The sequence below is a fragment of the Harpia harpyja genome, chromosome 22 (genome assembly GCF_026419915.1).
Source record: "Harpia harpyja isolate bHarHar1 chromosome 22, bHarHar1 primary haplotype, whole genome shotgun sequence".
NCBI lineage: Eukaryota > Metazoa > Chordata > Aves > Accipitriformes > Accipitridae > Harpia > Harpia harpyja.
Window position 1 is genome coordinate 10,092,804 of NC_068961.1, and position 21,672 is coordinate 10,114,475.

Sequence of the window (21,672 nt, forward strand, 5' to 3'; positions counted from 1 at the left end):
GATCTTCCTAAAGAATGAAGCAACTGCTTTAAGTTCTACTTTAGCAATACACGTTCAGCACTACATAAAAATAAAGGTGGGGAATAAAAAAATCCCTTTCCAAAGGACAGGCATATCTCCAAAAAATGGAAGTTGTCTCCCTCAGCAGCAGAGGATGGAGAATGTTTCAGATTATGTCAGCAACTGGGGTCTTCACTCTTAGTGAGAGGAGGTAACTTCTGCCATTCTGCTGACTCTCTCTTCCAGTTAAAGTTTTGTGCTGAAATTAACCTAGGAGTGTTTGCCTAACATTACCTTCCTGTAAACATCCCTGCTTAAGAACACATTAAGCTATTTCAAGGATTTCATCTATCTGTTTCTGACCAGCCCTCTCCCATCAGCAGATATACTATCTCCATTCTTATCTTTCAGTTGCTATCATTCCCCAGCAGCTGGGAGTCAGTCTTCATGGAGAATGAAACCTACTCTGCAGTAAACTCCTGGGAGACACCAGTTTAGACACGTGGCATAACCCACCCTGTCTCCACCCAACAATGAAAAACCCAGGGCTGGGCCTACCACATGAAACCACAAATCATTACCCACCAGGGCCAGTCACAGCATATCAGAACTGACAAGCACTGAGACTTTTCTTTGGCAACCCCAAAGTAAAGCCTGAATAAGACCACTTTCCTCAAGGTAAGAGATCCTTTCTTTGTATTTCAACAGTCTTCTACTTGGAACAAGTCCCACTAAACTCTGTACATTGTCACATAAATATAGTACATTCCACATGAACCGACTACCCCAATTCCTATTCACCTTCCTTAGATGTCCCATACGGTAAACGTCTAAATCATAATACTGAGGAATCTGCAGAAGATTTGCCACTTTCTGTGCATCTGTTGAATACTGCAGAGAAAAAACAGGATATGAGTACACTGCAGGAATTTTAATGAAATATTTAACATGCATTCACAGAGCAGCTGTTAGTTACCTTTGCCAAGAGCTGAGGAAGCACCATAATAAAGTGCTCAGTAATTTTGGTACAATCTTCCAATTGTATTTTCTTCTCTTTTACTGACAGAATCTGCAGATAAAGCAGTTTGTTTCAATTACAAAATATCTTAGAATTGAGTGGAATTTTACATGTAACCCAAGGTGAACTCACATGCCTTTGTCTAAAGCATATCAAGCTAAGATAAAGATACTTTTCCATGGAGACAACCAGATGCCTTTTTATTTTTTTGTTAACCTTAAATTAGATGCAAATGGCTGAACAGCTATATCTCATGGATAAAATGTTCACCATTTGTCAATAACATGCTTCAACTGGCTTTCCTCTAATGCTCACCTCCTTCAACATCCACTACTAATAAAATCTAGAGGTCAAAAGACACTGTGTAGTTTCATAAAAATAAGCCATTTCCTAAGATACACCTACCACTAGGAACATGCTGTCTGGCAAAGTACATAAGGCAAAGAGAATGTGATTACAGGACAATAAATAAGACTTAAGATGCACTGACTTTTTTGGCTGCACCTCTGCCCACTGGAGGATGACCTTCAGCTGCTTCTCTAACCGTTGCGAGGATAATTTCAATGAGAGCACTTTCATGGGCATCACTCAGTGCTGTAAGTAAATCAGTCTCCTTTCAGCATTCACACAAAAGAAAAATGAAGATGCAGCAACAGCTAACGTAAAGCCTACTCATTTATCTGAGCAACTGTGGAAGGATGCTACAGAAAGAAAAATAAACACCTAGAGAGTGTTTGATTTAATTTGAAGAAAATTATTTTCTACATTTTTCCACATTTACTGAACACAAAAACAATTGCTCCTCTCCTGGCTAAACGTTTTAGGGCAGTTGGGCTCCCAAAAACACAGGCAGTTTTAATGGGGCCTACTCCCACTATCTCATTTAGGAGAAACCTGCTTCTTTGAGTACCAAAATGCTTTAACTCACTGGGTCTACAAACTTTGATTTCAATCACACAACCACCTCCAGTTCTACTACAGCTACTCATAGAATGGTTCAGGTTGGAAGGGACCTTAAACATTTATTTAAGTTCACTTTAAAATAATTCTACAAAAAAAATAATCCTCTAGAGTGTTATATGTCAATGAACTCAACACATCACTCCTTTTCAGGCATGAACAATAGCCCGATAATACTGCACTTCAATCAATACTTTTAGATTCTTAAGTTTTGGACAAACAAACAAACAAAGTAAATGCTACGTAAGCATTACGGCTTAATTACGCAAGTATTCTTGCAAAGTTTCTAAACTAACATTACATAAATACAGAATATTGAATAAAACAAATATGTTGATATAAATATCACATTGGCAGTGCTTTGAGTTGCACCTGCTCTGTGGCTCTTGGTGACCACAATTTGGGATCAAAGGGTACTGCAATATGGAATGATCCTAAACTAGCTGAAGGCAAAGTTCAAAAAACAGTATCAAGAGATTCATTCAGACAAAACTAAGCTCTTTGCTTACCCACCTTCTCCATCTTCTTCAGCATTTTTTAATAGAAGAGTGGTCATGCACTCCCAGTCCTTCAAGAATTTGCCTGCCCAGTCCCACAAGCTGTCTATGAGGTATGCAACATGTTTGTGTAGCTAGGGATTAAAAACACAAGCTTATAGAAGCAAACACATCATTAAAAGAAATACAGCTTTATATGTTCCTCTCCCTTTTTCCAATTACAAAGCTTTGTCATTCACACATACATGCACACATAGTATTCCAACGTATTTAATTTGAGGCTAATCAACATTTAAACACCATGTCTTTAATCTGATACAAAGCAGGAAAGTGGGGAAAAAAAGCAGGTAAAGCAGAAAAAAACCTTTTCTCTTTTTATGTTACCCTTCCTTTGTAATTTAAGTAATCTCTTTGAAACTAGCTTCTGTATTGCTTTTATATTGCTGACCATAACAACTAAAAATCCAACCTTGGGACTAGAAACAAGTCAACATTTTAAGCAATGTTTGTGAAATTTTTTGCAGAAAGATTCAAAACTGCTGTGCCTGAGACACTTTGGCCACGCGTAGGTCTGCACCACTGCAAAAGCCAAATACTGAAGCATAGCACTTAAGCTGATAAAACTCTCAGTAAAACTAGGCAGTTTAGTCAGCATAGAGCCATGGTACAGCAACCCATATCTGCCTGCAGAAAGACAGACACATACCAAAAAAACCTCACTCGGTGGCATTAGTCTTTCAGGTTGTTTTCAGAAGCTGCTTCAGCACTGATTCTCTCCATTAGCATAGTTATAAATCAGTTTTAATACAACAGAACAGAAATGTCTTCATTAAAAACTCATCCTAGAGAGCAAAACCATTCCAAACACCAAACATTTCAGAGCTCACCACCAGAAATAGTTTTCAAAAGGAAGCCAATACTTGATTTAATATGCAACACTGGATTTAAAAGGCTTACTGCAGGGGCTGTTCTCCTCACCTCACTCTCCAGGAAAAAACTTATTAATCTTTTCAACTGGTCAGTACTTGCCCCAAACTTCCCTCCTCCTTCGGGCTGAACTTCTTCATCTCCCTCATGACTAAGCAGCCTGCCAACAGAAAAGGAAGTCAGTCCAGTTCTGCCACATTCTCCTTATACTCATTTGCCAATGTTACTCTAATTCTGTCAAGATCCCAAGGACTGTGTTTCTTCTAAATGTCTACTTACTTACTCCAAATCACATTAGACTTTTTTATGAGATGAAAGGAAAAGAGATTAGATTGTTTTCCATTATGAGAGATCTTCTATCCCCGTGGATGCAGAGACTATTTCTGACAGTTTTACAGGTACCCTGCCAGCTTTCTGGACAACAGATGCAGATTCCACAGTGTTGAACGCATAATGAGGTAGGCATTTGCTCATGCTTGAAAAGGGGCTTGCTCTAGGCTGAATTTAAACCTCACCAACAGAGTAGAGATATTACTACCCAACCATTATTCACATCATGGTACATCTCGGAACTGAAGCTTCTTAAAGAAAGCACAGTATCTTGTATTTATAAGAGGCAATTTACTCAACTTCACAAATACAGTGGAAAAACTGTTCTTCCTCTTCTATCTGAAGTATGAAGCACAATATGACACTTCAGTTTCCATTTCCCTCTTTATCCAAAATAAGTGTGACTGTACTGCTCACTGAAAGTGCTAATCCCAAGATAAATACAGGAAGGCCATCACTGCAGATTAATATAAGGCCCAAACGGCCTGGATTTAAGAGCATGACCACACCACTCAATGTCAGTAAAAGCTTATACTTTCAGGAAGTGTTTCTGTTGGTATAATTTATGCCAGCTACGTAAGTAACCTAAGTTAAAAATGCAGACATTGAGGAGATTTCATGCAAACCAAGAAGAAGCAGGGGGAAGCATAAGCATTTATACTAAAACTTTTAGCAGTATCACCAGGGAAAGGAGGGTGTCACTAACATCTCTATCACACTAGAACGAACATTTGTATACTGGCATAAGTGCCAGAGAAAACTGCGCAAACAAGAACAAGGATGGTGTTTACAGGGTCAAAGTGTCCACACTGCACTGGGAAGCTGGGTAAAAAAAATAAAGTTATCAGGGCAATCACTTCAATGGCAAAAAGCAGCAATGTTACAAGAGGAAAACCACCTGATTTATAATAGAATATTAGGACCAACACAAAAGACTAAGTAAGACTAGCAGATGTGATAGAAGACTCATCAAAATAGAAATTTATCTTTATTTGTCTTTCTGTTGGACTTGGCTCCCCAAACTCCAGAATATCAGCAATTCAGCTAGATAGGAAGAGACAACTAGGAGGAGATTCTGCAAGTGTGGAAACACAAATCATTATTATTTCTGAATTTTTCCCCACAGAAGTCTTGCCAAAGTATTTTTATTTTCATTCCTCTTTGTAAGGCAAAATTATTTCTCTCAGACATAGAGAGAGAATATTTATTTCTTCTCTTTCTAGCACACCAACTCCATTCACTTCATGCAACCATTGTTATAAGAAGCCAATTTATAAGAGTTACTCCTGGGGAAGATAAACCCTGTACTTCATTAACCTGACAGAAAATTGGGAGGGCTTTTTAATCTGCTGCATCTCTCATTATTCAAAGCCTTTACAATGTATAAGGCAACTTCCAAAGGGAGAAGAGGAGGCCATTTTTGTGATTAATCACCAAAGCTATGGAAATCCAGCAGATGCCAGGTGATGAATTAACTTGTAGGAAGCAAAGCAACAGGAAAAGAAAGTAAAAAGAAAGGAGGTATGCTCTCAACATAGCATGGCATCTGTGGAACAGTCAGTTGTTTCATATTCTCTGTGTTACTCTTGCAACTTCTCTCATGCCTGTTGTGCCAGGGCTGTGCAGGGGAACAAATGATTACCCCCAGACAGCATTTCTCTTCTGATTCAGCAGAAGAAAGCACATCTACTACCCTCGTGGTACACACTTCCAGCAGAAAAATGAATGCTTAATGTCTCTCTTAAATAAATCCACCTTCATTCTGAAACAAATGAGAATATGCAAGAAGTAGGTATGCAGGCAGGCAGATACCTTTTATAAAGGAACTCCCCAGCTGCTACTGCAAGCGGACGGTGTGTGGTATAAACAAACTGGTATAATGTTTCACAGTCTTCAGTTGATAACACATCCCCACAGTTCCTAGGCAAAAATAACAACGGAAGTTATAGTTCAGGTTTATCTGCAAAGAATATTAGGAATGCTATGTCCAGCTTTTACTAGACCTGATTCTCCATAGCTGTACAACTTGTTTACACAGCTAAATTTTTGTAGGACATATCTAAAAATGCTGTCAAACAAAATTGGCAGCATTCTTTTACTCACTGTGTAGAGAAACAGAGGTTTCTGCAAGCCATGAGGAATCAGGCCCACTGCATGGACATGAACATTTAAATTTTAAAGTGTAATTAAGGTTGATTAGTGGTCATAGTAAAAAGACTAATAGTAATAAAATAGGAAAATCATGCCTCTACTTTATGCTTAGATGTTCAACATAGATAATAAACAAGAAGCGACCTTCATTTTGCACTACAAATTATTTTTAAATTATTTATTACAGTATTTTAAAACCTATATTCTATTATACTAGGCTTATACAGTAACATGTAAAAAGAAATCAAAACACATTTTTGATAGCATGCTTATGACTGTGACCTTTCTGTGCAAACACACTCAAAGTCACAATTTTTTTCATTCAGCTACACATCTTGAGAATACCACATGCCAACTAGTAAACCTAGAACACTCTATGAGAGGTGGAAATGGTATTAATATTAACCTTTTACGAAAAGGAAACGGAAGCATCAAGGTTGAATAACCCACTGAAGAGATACCAGAGGAGTGAAGACCAAAGCAAGGATTACAGTTTCAAAATGCCTGCTTCTTACTGCTATAGCAATGTCATTGGACTAAGCTACTTCAGAGAATGAAAGGGCAACATATGAGATCCTTACACTTACTACAGCCAGGTGAGGGGAAAGGCGTTTTATTTATTACTGCACTCAATCCTCAGGTAGTAACAGTTTAAAACCATCTACAGCTGTGATCCAACACCTTCTCTAAAACTGAGTATTCGTGGTCTTCATTTGCTGGGAGTAATGTCTTACAAAAATTAGCAGCCCTTCCTACGCTTGCCCATTTGTCTCCAAACCCATTGCATCACCTAGCATCCTCACAAGTCACAAAGCCCCAAAACATCCTCCAACCTGACTGAAAAAAGTGAGCTCACGTTAGGTGAGAGTATCACTGGAGTGTCCACTGCAAATATTTTTTAGCACTGTCTGGGATTTAAAAATCAGTAGGGGTGGGGGAACAACAACAAAAAAACAGCACTCATTTCTCAAAGCCAATAGCCTCTCATTTGTAGAAGTTGATACCCCATAATTTTTAGCTTTACGATGTATTTACTTATGTATCATTTGAATTTTTCACATTTTTTTCCATGGTTGCTTACAGTGGTCACTGGAAGAGTAAAAAGGTCTTTAAATGGAAGGGTATGGTATGTCCCCAAAAGTGATGGGTCAATCTCGAGATAATGCTTGCCCTCAACCAAAAAATAAAAGCTGCCTTACATACTTCAGGCAGGTTTTGGTGGCCTCTTTTAACATGCAATTCCCTTGAGTATATATTTGCAGCAATAGGACATACAGAAAGTGCTCTGAATATATGTATTGTGAAATCAGCATAAAGGAAAATATTTATGCAACTCTTATTCAGCCATCTACAGAACTGGGGAAATAGAGTAAAAATGTGTTTATTGAGGTTAAACAGTAAGAAATTGAAAGAGGTAACATGGTGCAGTAGAGTACATGAATAAGCCTTGGTGTGTCCTGTGAAGCCATGAATGAAGTATCAAATTTATTAAACTTCTACACGTTTAACAAGCGAGAGTAAAACAAAGACTGACAACAAATTGCACTTACAGGAGTAAAAATACATGACATAGCAAGTCGTTATATTAAAAGGCTATGGGGAATTTACTGAAATAAACTAGCAGTCTGACAAGGTTTCTTTCATTCTTTTTAATGTCAATCTATTATTTAGTTTTCTTAAAAGCACTAGTTTCTATGGAGCTGCCCTTGTCATTTTCTCTCTATATATTTTAAAAAAAAACCTTTTTAAAAAAAAAAAAAAAAGCTTGAAAAAGAAGACATTTCTATACAAACATACCATGATCTAGAGTGGGTCAACACAGAATTGCAGAACTGCTGAGGATGGGCAGCACCTCCGGAGATCAGCTAGTCCAACCCCCTGCTCAGAGGCAGATCAGCTAGAGCAGGTTGATGAGGGTTGTATCCTATCAGGTTTTGAATATCAACAAAGTCAGAGACTCCACAACTTCTCTGGCAGCCTGTTCCAGTATTGGACTACTCCCACGGTAAAAAACTTTTTTCTTATGCTTAAATGGAATTTCCTGTATGAACATGCCAGTCAAATGTACCCATTTTTTTTACGTTTGAATTTTTTATTCTTTATATTTCAGGTTTTCTCTTCTTACCACATTCATGCAAATAGTGAATGCAACACCTGTGTGTGTCTACTTTAAAAAAACTCCTTGCCTAAATTGTTCAGATAGCTCGAAGAGCTCAGCAACATGCCTGCCATCTTTCTGGGTAGAAATCAAGGATTCTGCCTTTCCTTAGAAATTTCCTTTCATTAGGAAAGGACCTGGGGGTCCTGGTGGACACCAAGCTGAACATGAGCCACCAATGTGCCCTTGCAGCAAAGAAAGCTAATGGTATCCTGGCCTGCATTAGGAGGAGTGTTGCCAGCACGCTGACGGAGGTGATCCTTCCCCTCTACTCGGCACTGGTGAGGCCACACCACACCTGGAGTGCTGGGTCCAGTGCTGGGCTCCCCAGTATGAGGCAAGGACATACTGGAGAGAGTCCAGCAAAGGGCCACAAAGACTAGTAAGAGACTGGAACATCTCTCCTATGAGGGAAGGCTGAGAGAGCTGGGACTGTTCAGCCTGGAGAAGAGAAGGCTCAGGGGGAATTCATCAATGTATATAAATGTCTGAAGGGAAGGTGCAAAGAAGATGGAGCCAGGCTCTGCTCAGAGACAGGACCAGAGGCAGTGGGCACAAACTGAAACACAAGAGATTCCCTCTGAATGTCAAGAAACATGTTTTTACTGTGAGGGTGACAGAGCACTGTCACAGGCTGCCCAGAGAGGTTGTGGAGTCTCCATTGCTGGAGATATTCAAAAGCCATCTGGATGTAGTCCTGGGCAACCTGTTGTAAGTGGCCCTGCTTGATCAGGGAGGTCGGACCAGATGAGCTCCAGAGGTCCCTTCTAAGCTCAGCCGTCCTGTGATCCTGAAATCCCAACCTCCTTGTTTTTAACTTTGTCTTCAAAGAGGCTAGGAATTTGCCCCAGTTACATTAATCTACAGCAGTGTTACTTCCTCCCTCCTCAAGACAAGAGTAGGTCAGGTGCAATAGCTCCAGCCATGTACGAAGCACTCCCTAATAGCACAGAAGCAAAGGAGGGGAAAACAACCCATTTTCTTCGCAGCACAGGCTGACCGACACTCATGACACCACTTGAGCACCTGATCTTCTTTTTCTTTCTTGAATGAGAGGGAACACCTGTATGTACTACTACTACTACTTTTCACATACTGCTCAAGCACTACTCTCTGTGATACAATGAGGTTTATACTCATAACTCCCACTCAGATGAGTGCTTAGGGGTTTTACTTGCCTCTGGAAGTAGCAGCACTTAACTACACCTGCTACCAGTACCACAGTAAATGTGTGCCTTTCATTTTACATACATAAGCCAAACATCAAACATTCAAAGAATACTTCAAATACAGCAACAGTACTGCTCCCAATTTACAGCCCTCAGAATGCCAAGCAACAGATAAAGGTTAAGCCTGAAGTGCCTGCCAGTGTTTAGGTGCCTAAAAATAAACAGGCATGGCCTTCCACATACCAACGTCATGACATACCATTTTCTCTGCACTTCAGTGTGAACATGTCACGAAGAAGAAGTTGGGATATTCTAGGGGGAGATCACAGACCCATTTTGTTCTGCATATGGCACCAGCTGAAAGATTTCATATCTTGGTTTTTGTTCCATTTTACTGTATGCAAGAGACATGACTGCTGGAGTCACCTGTCTTGGTCTGTGCTATTGCTTATACCAAGAATAACCATCAAAATCACGACACTAAAATAAAAATACACCTGATGCACTTTTCAAAGTTTTGCCACCTTATTCTTTTTGTTTTTAATGGCTGTGCAGGGAAAGATCTGGCACAGGTTACTGGGGCCATTGGTAATACAAGGTATAGCATCTCACTCAAAAAACCCTGTTAATTTTGCATTGAAAATTAATTCAAGTTAAACACCCAAATCTGCAAATACATTGTAAAAACATTATTTGTGCACTGAGCACTATCAACCAAAACATGTATGTTGAAAGTATTCTAATGTCCAAGATAAAATTTTTAAGTAGAAAAATCAGCTAATCTGTTCTGTTATCTCCCTCTTGCTACCCTGCTGTCACTGCAGGTATTTCAAGATGACACTTTGGTGATCAGAGAGATGATAACAAGGTTGCCACTACAATATAACAAGAGTCCTTTCCCACCCACTTTAAAATAGGATTAGGATGTTGCAATACACTGATTCTACGATTATGCTGTGACAGAATGCAGGAAGATGCACATTAGATGCTGTATGGTATGCTGTTTTGGTTAAGAAACATAACCCTAGGCGACATGCAATTCTTATTTTTCTTGTTACCTCTTCAGACAGGAAAGATAAGGTTTCAGAATAGATCTCAAGATTCTTGAATAGAGGTGTATTATGGCAGAAAATTGCTGAAGGTAACTTCCAAGAAAGCATAAACCTGAGAGGATGGAAAAGAAAAGACAGAGGAGAAAGCCCCTGCCTTTGTTCCATTTCGGTCTTTCACTTTTGTTTTGTTTGAAATAGGCTTGACAAAGCGCTACCATAACTCCACCTGAATAGGGGTGTGGGGGACCTGAAGGACTCAGAGGAGCTGTGAGGAGCTCCATGCTGTTCCCCTTTTGATAGTACCTAATCTGCAACAAGCAAGCTACTGATGCAAGAAATCAGAACTGTGCAGTATAATTTGCTTCACTGCTTCATATGCTACTTTTATCAGCTTCAAGATAACATTTCTTTATTTTTCCTAAAAGCCACTAAACAAGACAAAGGTGGATAATTTCCTTATTTGTATGCAAAGCATGTCTCTCTCCAGCTTATTTTTTACAATCACATGAAAACACTGTTTATAATAGCATTTAAGCCTTCAATAAACCTAGCTGGTTTTCTGCACAATGCCTTGTCTGAATAACCTTGCTAGATACAGCGCATTTGCCTAACAAATGTCAATTTCTCCTCCAAAGTCCATGGTTTAGCTATGAAATAACACTACAGAATCACAGAATTCAACTCTCTGCTGACACTGAATTACTTGTCATGGGACATCTACATCTGCCACTAGAACTAGTAACATATATTATATTATTTACCATGGCATCCTTTGCCAAATCCAGTTTTCAAGTTTCTCCTATGGTATAGCCTCTCTCTCTCCAAAAACGCATCCTTCCCAGTCTACTTGAGAATCGGAAGGGAGACTAAGATTTTTAAGCACAACAGTGATGTACCCCTACTTGACTTGGGCCTCCTCTGCCAAGCAGGACACTGGGAACTTAAAAGCCTCAGTTTCTCAACTTTTAAGATGGATTAACTCTACTGACCACTGTAAAAGCACTGTGGTGAAAATTAATGTATTTATCAGCTCCATTAAATAGTTTTTAAACTATTTATGTGAAGTCTTCAATGAGTGCAATATACTCACAGTTCTCACTAAGGCAGCTCTTCCAGATTTCAAACTTGAGAGTTTTGTGTTTAAAACTCAGTTTAATTTCTAGTTACATTTAACTAATGTAATACAAAGTCATTTTCCCCTTTGCTATTTACACATTCAAGCTATTTGTACATTTGTGCCCCTACCTGCACCACTTGTAACCTTTCCTCATTCATCTACTACAGTTACCTAATTACTTTTGCTGCTCTTTTCCAAAATCCCTCTACTCTTTTAGGCAGTTAAGCACAGAAAAATGAACAGAATTGTCTGGCAGTAGGCACACTAAACTAATTTGCCTCCGGAAGGGCAGTGTTTTCAGTAAGATTCCTTGGTCTCTCACTGTCACTCATGTTTTCTCCCTCTTTATTTCCTTCCTAGTTCTATTCCCTCTCAGATCCTTTGCAACATTAATGCTAACAATTATGCATAATTCAGTAGCATTAATAATTTCTATTATGCTAAACCTCATAGGCTCATCTCAGTTTCAGGATCGCATCACGCTGTGTAAAAATAGAAACCTACTAGCCCAAAGACCTTGGCATTCAATTGAGACAACATGCAACAAACAAGAAGAAAAAATTCTCAGCTCACAGAGTTAGACAAGATGAAAATACAAATATGGATTTGAAAAAAAACAGGTATATGCATAGCAAGAGGGTTTTGAATCAGCACTGGAATTTTTTTTAATAATGCAACACATATAAGTGAATTGAAGAGATCAGTGTTTTCACTGCCTCTCTAGCTAGCAAGAGAGAGAGACTGTAAAGGCCAGCATAGCAGTTTTATGGGCCAGCAGTACACAGAGTAGTCAATGTATATTCCACAGGACTGGAATGCAGTGATGTTTAAGACATGCTCAAAGCTGTTACTGACATACATGGACCACAGCTCCACTGCAACCATAAAACAATCACAAAAATAATTAATTGGCAATGAGGTCTTATGGAAGCCAGTAAAAGAGAGTTACTGGTATAGTACATTTTCCCCAAGAAAGTCACAGAGCACCCAACGGACTAACTGGAGGAAAAAGTTACTCCTGTCCTTGCTTCTTGTCAACACATGTCATGAAACAACAAAAGATTTATTCCAAGATTAGAGACATGTTCTAAAGGTCAGTACCTGACCAGTTAAGATAATATTATTTGTTAAAAATAATCCATTATTCCAAATCAAATATAGGGAGTTCATGCGACAGAGGTTCCTGCCAGTAGCTTTAAAAAATAGAAACTTGATCTGCAAGGTCTTTCATGTCTCACTAAAAATGCAAGTTGGGCAACTAGAATTCAGTTGCCAAATTTGCAGATGACAAAAATGAGCCATCCACAGAGAAGCCAATACAGCATGACAAAAGTGGCAAAATAATTGACTGCATCAATGCATGCAAGTAGAATTGCCATTTATACAAGCCATCATTTATTATTCTTTAAAGGCAGGGGAGTTGCTGTCCCCAACACCATTTCATGCTTTACTGCATGTATCAAGCAGCATTACTGCTCAATATCCAGATAGTGGTTTTGAGCTATGAGACACCCCTATTTGAGACACAATAGCCCTGAAATTTCTTTGCTTCTGCAATGTCAGCAGCGAGTCCTTTCTGACACTATTGTAGGTACTGAGGCATGAGCTTTTCCCCTGCTAGAAAAGCATCTTGATGCAGTCTCTTATTAAGAAGTCTGTACATGTGACTCTCTATATTGTCTCCACGCTCTTCAGACAGGTTTTATAGACTGGTCAGTACTACTCTTATCAAAGAGAAGAGCTGTCATTGAATTTGCTTATTGAGTCCCCAATTCCCACTTTCATCACTCCAATAATTAAGCCAAATCAGCAGGGCTCAGAGCAACTGGGGGCAGGGGAGGCGGGCAGAAAGGAGGATGGCTACGCACAGATGAGCAAAAAGAAAGGGAAGCATGCATTCGCTAGGTCTCCACACAGCCTAATTAAAAACAATTTCAAAATGTATTCATTTTACTTATGAAAACTACATTTTATGATGGAAAAATGTCATTCAGAAAACTTTAGAAGGCATTTATTCACATTGGAAATCATATTTAAGAAAAAATAGGAAAAAATTGCTTCAGGGAAAAAGAAACGTTGATCAAACTTTCATAGCTGCAGCTTGCATTAATGAGAATATGATCCCTTATAATAAAGCCAAAGATGATAAACAGCTGCAGTGCCAATATAGCACTTGTTAGTTCAGATACAGAACAAGGGCAGCCATAACTGGTGTACAGCATCTTTGTACTTCAACAATGGTGTGCTGCTCTTCCTAGCACAGGGACACGTTATACACATAGACACAGCATTGTGCTTTGTTCCAATAGCTACACACCATGGAGAACCAAGGGATGTAGAAATGGACATTGTAAACACAGAAACAATATAACCCTAGCTACTACTAGTGAGGCCCAAACAATGGTGCTCCCTTCAGAAAAGCATACTACGTTCACAGCATCGTATGCTGTTCCGATGTGTATGTTGAAGTAGGCCTAGAGAAAGGCCACTCAAGTCAATGGAGTGTGAAGTGAGATAGGAGACCAGATTATAAAGCAGCACTTCAACATACAAACATACTTGAAATTTAATGTAAATACCTACAACACTATATTATTTGGTCCATTAAGGTCTACATCCTCATCTAGCAATGACCAATACGTCTGGTTTAAATGGAAAAAGCAAATCCCACAAGGCTACTGGACAATGCAAATGCTGTACGTGGAAGTAAGCATCTGCATCAGCAGAACTCAACTTACACTCTGAGACAGAAGAGACATTTACTGAATCCTAGCACCTCAACTGTACTAACAACGAAATGCAGTGGGTTTTTTATTCTCATTTTGCATTGAAAAGGAGGGACAGATAATTTATTCTTCACATATTTTGCAAATAAAGCCATTTCCAAAATAAACGTGCTGCTCAAGGATGCATCAGAATAGGATTCATATACTTCTGTAACATTAGTTTTTCCCCACACTTCCAGCTTGCCATTATCCTACCAAATCTATGACTGGCAGGTAATTTCCCAAGAAAACAACTCTTCCGTTAGTTTTCCACTTCAGCAAAATCACGGTATCATACACTTGCTTATTTCCTGTCAGTCAGTCTGCTGTGGGTTCAATAGCTCCCAGGTTCTCTGCCATGGAGCCAAGAATCTGAAAGTCCAAATTCTAGCTATAGCCTCAAAGCTCAAGGCTTCCTGCATCAGGTGAGGAGACAGGGAAGATGGCAGAGTTCCCTGAGCTCCTGGTCAAGGCATGGGCAACCGTGGGACAGAAGATGGGGTGGGGACCCCATCTTCGGTGGAGACTTCTCCCGAGACAGGCAGATGCTCTATTTGAGAAAAGCCAAAATAAAAATGTGGAATTTCCTTTCAAAGGGAAGTATGAAGATATAAAAATGTAGTTTTCATACTGAATCTCAGCACAAGGGTTTTCTTAACATTGGTATTTCCCTCAGAAAGAAAATGCCATGTCTTGAGCAGCTTTAACTGTAACTCATATCCTGCCAGGAGAACTGTCTCCCGGCATGTAACTGATTACAGGAAGATTCATCAGGATTGTATCTGGATCTTGTTGCCATTAAAACAATACAGTAAATTAAAAAAGAAATTATTTACTGTGACATAAGCATCAAGAGTTTCATGGCTTGAACTGCTACTTCATGGTCCTTGTCCAGAGGCATGGACACAATTCGATCCTAATGGATGTAAAATGACAATAAAAAGATGTAACATGGTTTGTTCTCAATAAACATATATTTTTGCTACAGCTAGATCATCTATACTAGTAGAGCAGAGATTTATTTTTATTTCAGCAGCTATTTCCTAAGAGACATAAGGCAACTCGATTACTACCAAGTAGTTCCCCAGCCCCTGAAAATTAACAGCATGTTAATTTTTTAACTGAATTAATCATGCAGTAATATGATATTTTTTATAGATGTAATGTATGCGTTCACAAGAAATCAACTACAGTCTACAAATTAAAAGTGACTGACAACTTGCTTCTAAGATGTTGTTACTACTGGCACTTCAGTATGTTAAATGAAGGTAAGCCTCAAATTACAAGCATTATATAATCAGTTTCTCCCATCAACAATAACGTGCATGTACCTACATGTTACAGAAGCCAGCGCCTTGCTGGAAAGACAATTAGGACTTGAGTCATAAAGGTACTTCATTGAATAGCAGCAATATTCCTGACCTCCAGAATTCACACTATTGAAACTTGGTACACATGCAAACACCTCAGAAAACAGTGGAAATTCTCCTGTCCTATGTACCCAAGAACTCACACCCCTCTGCGTGGCCTACATCTTTAAGGTATATTAAACCTTTGGACTTGCTTGTTTTGGGACTAACAGCTTTCTCACTTAACATATCATTTCTAAATCTCTAGCTTCATTTTACTTTGCACCTTCCTTTTTCTCACAAGCCAGCTGCGAGGTGTAGAATTCCATGAATCCTGAGTTTGAACACTCAAGGGTAAGGGTAACAGAAGGAGCATGCGAAACTCCCGCTTGTGGGAAATGGATTGATGGTTATATGATTACATTTCCCATCACTGAGAAAGCATGATTTAAACTTTGAAATCAGATTCCAGATCAGTCTGTATTTTGTGTGTAGCTGTTTGGATTTCTTTTGTTTAGAGGGGAAATTGTTGTGTTTGTATTGGATTTTTTTGATTGGGGGATGGCGTTTGCAATAATCCATTTATATAGCAACCTCCACACAAAGGGAGGTTGCAGTACAAACAGACTGGAGCTATTTCATCAGACTTTGAATACCAGTCCTGCAGTTACCTCCAGCAACGTTCTTTTAGACAGAAAGGTAAGGGACTACCACACAACTGTTTAAAACGGGTTAATCTTAGACAGCCAAGTTTCAGTCTGAATAATTTTTTTCTTAAGATACCAATATTAATCTATTTCTTGTTCTTTGAGGATGTGCTATAGTTATTTTTTACTGTTAGCAACTGCTTTGACATACAGGTAAGCCCTGCACCTTTTACAAAAAGAACATGAACTACCACCACATGCAGGCATTGATTATGTAGTGATTCAAAGGGACTGAAATATCAATCACAGCATCTTGAGCTTTCTTATTCAAATACTGAAAAGGTGCAGCCCCATTGGGATAAGAGTAGCTGACGAAATCATTACCAAGGGCAGGATTAAAAAAAGTAAAGGGCTTACTTCTTAAATGAATTACGATGTTGGAATATGATAGAGGCAGTGTATAGGGTCAGTGCAGTCACAGAACAAGCTCTCAAAATTATAGCGTATCACCTGACTTGTTCAGAAAGGAGGTAAGGGATCCTTCTTCAAGATTCATACTGACATGGTGGATCAACATAGAGTGATTCCCACATCAGTGGGATACACGGTCAGCCAATCCAGTATCTACAAGGTTAACCCATTATCAGGCGCAGCAAAAAAAGGGACTTTTAGAGTACGAAATTCTTTGTCATCTGCCAAAGATCCTGTAAAAAAATCTGGGCCATTCTGGATGAATGGTGGCGATAACTAACCACGGTGCATGCTAACATCATTTTGTGCATGAACTAAAGTGAAACAGAGAATTCCATAGAAACAGAGGGAAACATCTCTGCAAAACTCCTTCATCCACTCAGTCAAGCAGGCTGTTTCTGCAGTACTCTTAAGCTCCTGTCAGTCAAAAGAGTGAGGAGATCAGCTCTGATCAAAACACCAGACCCTGTGTATACACCCAACCCAGACTTAAAAAACAGCAAACAGTAATCTATTTACCTTGAATCTGCTAGTAAAGAGATCCATCCTGGAAACAAGTTCTTTTCTGCTATAAATTCCCTGTAGTCCCAGAAGACACTTCAAGCGCACTTCAGCTTGCTACAAGACAAAGAGAAATTGTCTAACAGTAAAAAACATGTTATCTTTGATGTTATTCACTATTGGCATTTATATTAAGTAAATAAGAGTTCTTTGTGGGTGCCTACAGCAGACTACCCAAATACTGCCTCATCTTCTTTATTAGTGATATCAGTACCATTTTGTCTGTGTGCACACACGTGCATCTCTCTCTCTCTCTCACACACACACAGAGGAAGCCTGCAGTGAGCCAAACAAAGGTGACACCAAAATTTGTGTTAGGTTCCCTAAGAGTCAAAGAAACTCTCACAGACCTTACAGTTAATAAAAGCAACAGAATGCAAAAGGTGCCAGAACTGTGCTATTCACCTTTTAAAGACACAAAGACAAAAGTATGTATGACCTACTTAATACAACCAGCACTCGTCCATACATCAGACTTTGCTTGCTTCCTTTCAACATTTGACTCAGACAATTGTTAAACACAGACATGGACTCCAAGAAATTCTGGAAGATTCCCAGAGGAAGAGGTACCCCTTAGAAATGCACTAGCTTATCATTGTGGGTTCTTACACATACAGAGTTAAATGTTATGCCTTCTCCCTATTTCTGTTTTACACTAGAACGCCATATTTTAAGCATTCTAAGAAAAGGGTTGCTTTGAATTTGGCCTAATTAGTTGATCTAAGCAAAACATATTTATCTCTCCAAGGTGTTATTTCATACTATTAGAACTGCTACTTCATAGATGCCTCAAAAAGAAGATTTTTCCTTATCCAGCTTTTAAATTATTTCATGCATATTGCTACACCTTTCAAATGACAAAGCTTTATGACAAATGGCATTAGGAAAGTCATTTTGAGTATCTAACATAGAAAAATCACTGCGTTCTGTAAACTTATAATGCTAAAGATATCAGCAGAGACACTAAAATGAACTGAAGGCTTTGAATCTTCATATTTCTTCCTTAATTCCTCTTGCTAACAATAGCAGTAAGAATAATCAAGGAAACCCAAGAAAGGAGACCACCTACACATAGGCTATCCATTACTACAAGTTCCTGTTCACCTGCTTAGATGGAAAGCAATGGATGACACCCAGTAGCAGGCTTTGACCAACAGTTTTGCATAAGACAACTTTTTGCTAGAAATATAATATGAAAGATCAACAGGTAACAATGAGTATTGCTCTCTAATCTGCCTGTGACATACCAGCAGTCCCTATTCTATACTGTACCTTAAAATTAAAGGCCTTGTCTGAGAAAGAAACTGTTGCCCAGACCTGCCACTTCCTACAGCCACAAGGGCTCCACAGCGCAGAACTCACTCACAGTCCCAATTTGGTACTCATCACTGCACACTGGCACAAACTCAGCTCAGCCAAGGTACTGCAATCCTGGCTTCAGCTGCCCTCAGTATTTTATCATGAAGGCTTTGCTCGTGAATAGGGACTGCATTTGCGCTTGGGGAAAAGGGGAAAAAAAAAAGGGGGGGCGGGAAGTTTGTGATGATGTGTTGGATGGTCATATAGCCCCTGGCATTTGTTAGTCAGGTGGCATTCAAGCGTAGGTCTGCAGATATGAAGTTTAATACATTAAACTACACCACCTGCCTTCTAAGGTATCCTGTTCCCACCCGAAAGCTCAGTCATAACCCTATATGTATGTTTCTTCTAAGTGTTAAGAAAATTAACTGTAGTAACTAAGAACAAATAACTACTTCTACTATGACTAGTTCTGCTGTCTTCCTGTTTTCAGCTGCATTTTCTCCTTCTCAACCACCTCTCCTTTTCTAGATTCATCACTCCTCATAGATTCTTAGTCATTCAAAATTACTTCACATCCTTCCATCTTACTACTGACCTTCAGCTACTTTCAACAGTAACGTAGGCAAGTACAAACACCCAGCCATCTACTCCCCTTGCCAGAACTACCTTTCTAACCTTGACGAAATACCTGCCTGTTTGGTCTTTCAAAGCTGTGACAGAGTGAAGGGGAATTATGTAAGCACATTTTCAGGATACTCTGAACATATGCTGTCCCTCAGCTGTATCACAGTATATTTCGACCCTGACCTGCAAACAGACTGGCACAAAACATCATTAAGATGGTGAGCAGCTTTAGGGACCTCAAAGAGTTCTGCATGGGCTCCAGCACTGTTTAGACGCATTCAGTTATGAGATTTCAGCCTCACCACTATCACAGAGATGGGGCCATTCAATGAGCCTTACAAATACAGGCTGGGACCTGGATGATTTGATGGGGTCACTGGGTCATTTTTTTCTCCTCAATACTCCCCAAATAATAAATTCGGAAGACTAAGTCTACTTCTGAGTTACTGCTGAATAGCAAAGACAATCCAGCTTACCTGTCCTGTCAAGGTAAAACAATTTTTAAAACTGCCCCCCACCCCCCCCCCCCAAAAATCAGTACATATGCACAGAGGTGACCTGTGGAGCAGAAAACCACTATGTTAACATGACCATTTGAAGAAAGAAGTATTTCAGAAGTAGCCATAACCACAGGATCAGTTTCGATAGCCATGTTGAATGGGAGGCAAAACTAAAAACCCTTTCAATTTCCTGAAATTTGCCAGGAGAATCACACAGTCAGGACACAGAAGTTCATTTCAACAGAAGTTTGTATTTCCACAGGATTTCTTTGGGTGTTTTTGATAGTCTAATGAGAAAACCTCAACAACGTGCCCTGAAGTTCCGGACAAAGCTAGTCTAACATAGTAGGAGGTCCCAAGCACGCATCTCCATTGTCTTTGCCTTCCTGTCTGCTAGTTCTGCCTTCTACTTTCGCCATCCTTATTCTTCATTGTCTTGATTTTTCTAGTCTTTAACTCTGAACTTTTTACACAGCACTTCCCTTCAACACCTGCTGCTCAGATCAGCAGTGGTTTGACTGGATCTGGATGCTGATTTAGTAGCTATATATTCCCTTGGAAGAACATTAGTGCCTTTGAGCGCGAGTTAGGTGCCTGGATTTCACAAATGCACTGATAGGTGACTACGCTTACATATAACATTGTTCAACTGCACACAGTTGTCAGATTTAGTATCAACTGTTGCTTGGTCTTCAAAAATAAAAAGTTAAATTATTTCTAGCAGATGAACATAAACTACTCGAAAATGTATCTATAGCACTGTTCCACAACTCACTGGGCCAAAGAGAAATCATCATATGCAATTTTGAGCATATTGCCACTGAATTTAGAGCATCTTCTTGCACCTAGGAAATAACTTTTCATGGAAAAATATAATGTTTCATATCAGGGTATAATGGCAAAATGGTATCTCATGGGGAAGAAAGAATGATTATATTCAAATAAAAGACTTTGAAGACAAAATGTTAATTTTATACTTACTTCCCCCTCCCCTCTCTGCTTTAAAGCCTCCCAAATGACTGAACTTAATCTCTGTTTACAGCACTGTAGATGATCCTGGCCAGGTTTTCCCCCACCGCTAGAATACTTTTGTGGTTGTTCCACTCTGGGGCCTAAATTATTTGGCAAACTTCTCTACGTTATATTCTAAAAGAAAATTGGCTCTGGGAGATATCAGTTTCTTGCTGCCCACCCCCAACAAGATGGGATGGAAATGCTCATTAAGGAGGAGTAGTGGGAAATAACATTCAGATGTATATAAAAGCACTGCTGCCCCTGTTGCTGCCAAAAATGCCCTGCTCTCATTTTGGAATTGGGCAATTTAACAGTGGCTGCAAATCACAAAGCACAGCCAGGGACTGAACCACCAGTAATTGCACACTACCAAGTCTCAGCCAAATGTGGAATATGCAAGACTTCTCACTTTATCTCACTCTGCTTGCATCTGCATTGCTTTCAGATAATAAGCTTTAGAAAAACAACCATTTCCAGTTCCCAATAAATGACACTGGATGAGCTATGTGCATTAATCAGAGACACCAGCTGTTAATTTTCACTGTACAGCACTGGGAATGAAGACACATCATCTTCAAAAATCACTTTTTCTTTTGACAATTCTCCCAACTGAACATATACTAAAAAGATATTCTGATCAGATAAGATTTATGCAGGAAAAGACGTTCTTGATAGATTTGTTGTTCTAAAAACCTAAATACTACCTTTACAGTAATGGCACAACGCAGAAGAAGTAAGGCTTCGTGCTCCCCCTCCTGGCTTTGTGGTAAACTACAATTTTATTCACAGAACACAAGTATTGCCTAAAACTGACAAAACTGAGGATGTTTCAGAATTTATACAGAAGCTATATACACTTTAAAAGGTGGCCTGCAGAAGTACAGTGTACCAATTTCTGTAATTAGCCATTCACAGCAAATATTTCTATCCCCCTAAAATCTCTCATGCATTTTAGAAGCATGAGAAAACGCGTATTTTTTAGTTACTGTTTTCTTTTGGTTGTTTTTTTTGTTTGGGGGGCAGGGGGTTGGTGTGTTTTTCTAAACGTGCCTCTACTCAA

The 21,672-nt window shown here is 39.2% G+C and overlaps 1 protein-coding gene across 8 annotated transcripts in view; it reads right to left on the bottom strand.

The window, feature by feature from the left end:
- The window catches only part of LOC128135122 (cohesin subunit SA-2-like), a 62,253-nt gene that overhangs the window by 20,505 nt on the left and 20,076 nt on the right, over nucleotides 1–21,672 (bottom strand). For all 8 annotated transcript variants that reach the window (XR_008232948.1, XR_008232949.1, XM_052773684.1 and 5 more), the window contains 8 exons: nucleotides 17,131–17,229; nucleotides 14,981–15,060; nucleotides 5,545–5,652; nucleotides 3,454–3,562; nucleotides 2,492–2,609; nucleotides 1,509–1,612; nucleotides 977–1,069; nucleotides 802–891 (listed from right to left, as the gene is read on the bottom strand). Coding sequence is in view for 6 of the 8 variants with exons in the window: in XM_052773684.1 (XP_052629644.1) it covers nucleotides 802–891; nucleotides 977–1,069; nucleotides 1,509–1,612; nucleotides 2,492–2,609; nucleotides 3,454–3,562; nucleotides 5,545–5,652; nucleotides 14,981–15,060; nucleotides 17,131–17,229 (801 nt within the window). In the remaining 2 variants the exon portion in view is untranslated. The remainder of the gene's footprint in view (nucleotides 1–801; nucleotides 892–976; nucleotides 1,070–1,508; nucleotides 1,613–2,491; nucleotides 2,610–3,453; nucleotides 3,563–5,544; nucleotides 5,653–14,980; nucleotides 15,061–17,130; nucleotides 17,230–21,672) is intronic.